We start from the raw sequence: 3,603 nt of genomic DNA, 5'->3' as shown, positions 1-3,603 counted from the left end.
ATCAGATGATAAAACTGAAGAGCAGAGCTCACAGCTGTGCTTATGAGAAAGTAAGAACGTGTCCATCAGATAAAGACTCCGTGGGTCTGTCCCACTGCACAGTCACGTCTTTTATTCGTCAGGTTTGGTCCACTGAAGGTGTGTCTTTGTAACGCCAGGTGACGTCTTATTTTGACGTCTAGCGTCGTCTCTATGACCTCAGTGTGCGGCCTATTTAGAGTCCAGATGTGGTCGTGGTGGATGTCTTTTCAACAACAAACCTAGACTCATTGTAGACGTCGCTCTGAGTGAGAAGCGTCAGCTCTAAAGCCTCAGTCGTGCTCTGAGTCAGCAGTAAACATGCTGGAGCTGGAAATATAAAATCATAAACTGAGTAAGACTTTTCCCATCATGCACTGCTCCTGCAGTAAACTCCATCAGAGCTTCAGTGCTGAGGTGTTCCTGTTATTGTGTCCACCTCGGTGAGTCTGCAGTTTGTTCCCTGCAGCTTCCTCATTCCTCCTCCTACGCCTTACATCTGTCCTCCACATCTGGCTTCACTCAGCGGCTCGGCCCACGCTGTACAAAGCGAAGGTCTCAGCACGCCACGTTTTACAGCGTCCTCTCTGTTTCTGTCTGACTCCCTGCTGAACTTAAAAGCTTTTATTTTGAAAGTTTTGTGAGCCACATTCGTGACTTTTATTGTTTAAAATCTTTTTTGTAGATGTTTGGATCAGACGCTCCTCCTGCCTCAGACTGAAGCTTTCAGCTGCAATATGTGGAAAATCAGGAGGCTCCACACACATCGACAGCTGTGGAAACATCTGCATCCATCAGCAGCTGCAGCTTCCTCGCTCAGGACAACGACGATGATGACGATGATGTCGTTACATCCTTAAATCGTCTCAGAGAGGACAAAAGAAATACAACTCTCCTGCATGACTCGGGGACACGTTCCTCTGGGGCTGATGTGTTTCCTCCTTACAGTCACTTTGAAACCAAAGTCTGTGTTTTACCTGTCCATGTCTCGAGTCACCTGACAGGTGGGATCACAGAAGCCTGTTAGGTGACTCAGGTGAGTCACTGGTTGATGTCACCCAGGAAACGCCTGATGCTTTGGCTCATGTGATGTCTCAGGTTAGTGACAGATGTTTATGTTGGACTGAAACCTGAGACGGTCGCCTGATTTGCTCATTAAAGTCCTGCAGACGTTCCTGTGGGCGGGCTTTAGTGTGCTTTAGTGTGTATGAAGCACTGCTCCATCGCCACGCTGACGAGTCTCATCACTGTTTAACAATCGTGTGATATTTATTCATGAAAGCCTGAGTCACAGAGCACTTTAGTAACAGCAGTCTATGACTGCAGACACGCGTCGCTCAGCTCACCGCCGTCAGCATCAGAGGACCGTGATGAACAGGACGTGAGCGTCTGACTTAGACAGCGGTGACGGTGAGGCGAGCGCTGTCCGCACAACAGAACGCCACAAACACGTTCAAACCTTTACTGCAGAAGAGCTGTAGAAAGAACACGCCTGAGAAGCTGTTTGATACACTGCTGAAGCTATTCACTCATTTACTTTTTCTATTTTTTTCTATTTCTTTTCTACTGGTGCTGAAGTGAGTTTCTGTGGGATAATTAAATAAATCTGTTTCTTTACAGTGAGCTGTAGAAAGAACCACCTGCATGTCTACAGCCTGCTGTGCTGATGATTCTCTACGGCATAACGACCAGGCGATAGCTAAACGTTAGCTAAACATTAGCTAAACGTTAGCTAAACGTTAGCTAAAACAACAAACCCGCAGAGAGCTGAAGGATGGTGTCAGGAGAAACATCTGTGAATGTGATCACTGAACGAGCCGATCATTGACTTTGTTTCAGCTCCTCGGAGACACGAGGAGGACGTCCACAGTCCCATCTCCTCTGAACTCGTCAGGGTGGAGGTCACGCCGTTAACTCCACCCTGGTGATGGTGTTGGCAGGTCAGCTGAGGATGCTCAGTGACCTGTGGACCCTCCCGCAGCTCTGACACTACCGCTCACTTAAGTCACAGTGCAGGAACCGTGTTAGAGTTTCTTCTTCAGGCACTGATTACATGGGACCCTGTGACTAAGTTCACATGACCCAGGATTGGTCCACGACCTGGAGATTGGGAACCTTTGCTCTGATCAAACAGCTGTAAGACGATTGGGTCATGTGATACATACCAGTCCATCACAGTTGCTGATGGCGACTGACGTACCCTCCATGTTGGACACAGTTCCCGTGTAGAAGCAGCCGGTGTCTTCTATTGGCTGAGAGTGGTGCTGTCCTGACTCCTCCCACTCCATGGTGGCGGTGGGGGCGACGAGGCGAGAGTTGGGATGCAGGTGTAGGTGCAATTCCTGCCCGAAGGCAGTCACATTATAGAAGAGCTCCACCTCCTCTGTCATGTGACTCTGCCCCCACCAACCGTGACTGGGCGGAGCCTGTTGTGAAAAGGGTGTGTCCATATGTCTGTCATTAAAGTCGGTGGGTGTGTCCTCTGATGAGGGGGCGTGTCTTTTCCTGCGATGTAGCTGGCGAGCTGAGATGGAACCTGACAGGAAGCGCCCCTCTGAGTCTGTCCTGATTGGACGAATGATGGCGAACTCCGACAGAACCTGATGGAGAGAATCTGCAGAAGAAGAAGAAGAGTCAGTCACTCCTGCAGCGTCTGTTTCAGGACTGAAGACAATAAAACCTTCAGTTATTTAAACAAACACGTTACTGTTGAACATTCAGACCGACAACACCTGAACCTCACACCTGCAGTTCCTCTGACGTCCAGCAGGAGCAGCACTGAGTCAGTCCCATAGACTCCCATGTTAAAATAAACATGTTTGGAGTCTCTAGTGATACTTCAAACCTGTTTAGATTTGATTAAGGCTTAATTTTTGCATCATTGGGGGCGTGGCCTCTGACAGGTGGTCTTCTAGCTTCACCTGAGCTGGGCCTCTAGATGTGTTTATGCTGTTGGAGCCTTCACATGACATCATGTGACCGATAACATGGCTCCTGTTAGGTCACTGTACCAACAGAGCATATGAGGAGGCGGAGCCAAAGACTGAGAGCATCCTGTGGTTGGACTCTGACTGGACGCCTCTCACAGAGCGTGTAGATGAGTTTATGACCTGAAACACTTCTGTGCTGTGTTTTGTTTTTATACGGCCACGTCTTTAACATACTCAGACAAAGACGTTTTAAATAAAATATATTTTTAATTTTTGTTATCAGAGGATTATTTAATGGTGATCATGAAACCAGTGGGCAGGTACAAAGCTGATTGTGGTTTCTGTGTTTTACTTCAAAGACATTACTAACATTTATAACATGACTCCAGCTGTTTCATCCAGATGTTATAATAAATAAATAAACACTAAAACCTCTGATCCTCCCACACAGGACAGTTTCTACAGGATTACATCAGCTCAGGCTGGACACAGTCTTACTCTGAGAGCAACTCTGTGAGGACGTTTCTGTCCTGGTGGAGATTAGAGAGCAGGACGAGGGTCCTCACACGTATAGAAAGACAAGCTGTACCTACACTGATGAAGAGGAAGGATGAGTGGGCTCTGTCTGAGGTCATGGAGGTCACACACACACACA

The 3,603-nt window shown here is 47.8% G+C and overlaps 1 protein-coding gene across 1 annotated transcript in view; it reads right to left on the bottom strand.

Annotated features, from left to right (window-relative positions):
- Positions 1-2,168: 2,168 nt before the first annotated feature.
- LOC102202196 (A disintegrin and metalloproteinase with thrombospondin motifs 14-like) overlaps positions 2,169-3,603 on the bottom strand; it is a 2,182-nt gene continuing 747 nt past the window's right edge. Inside the window, exon 2 of the mRNA XM_005755202.1 lies at positions 2,169-2,632. Coding sequence (XP_005755259.1) covers positions 2,169-2,632 — 464 coding nt within the window. The remainder of the gene's footprint in view (positions 2,633-3,603) is intronic.

The sequence above is a fragment of the Pundamilia nyererei genome, unplaced genomic scaffold (genome assembly GCF_000239375.1).
Source record: "Pundamilia nyererei isolate P.nyererei 1_Seehausen unplaced genomic scaffold, PunNye1.0 scaffold01064, whole genome shotgun sequence".
Taxonomy (NCBI): Eukaryota; Metazoa; Chordata; class Actinopteri; order Cichliformes; family Cichlidae; genus Pundamilia; species Pundamilia nyererei.
This window is presented reverse-complemented; position numbering and strand designations above follow the sequence as displayed.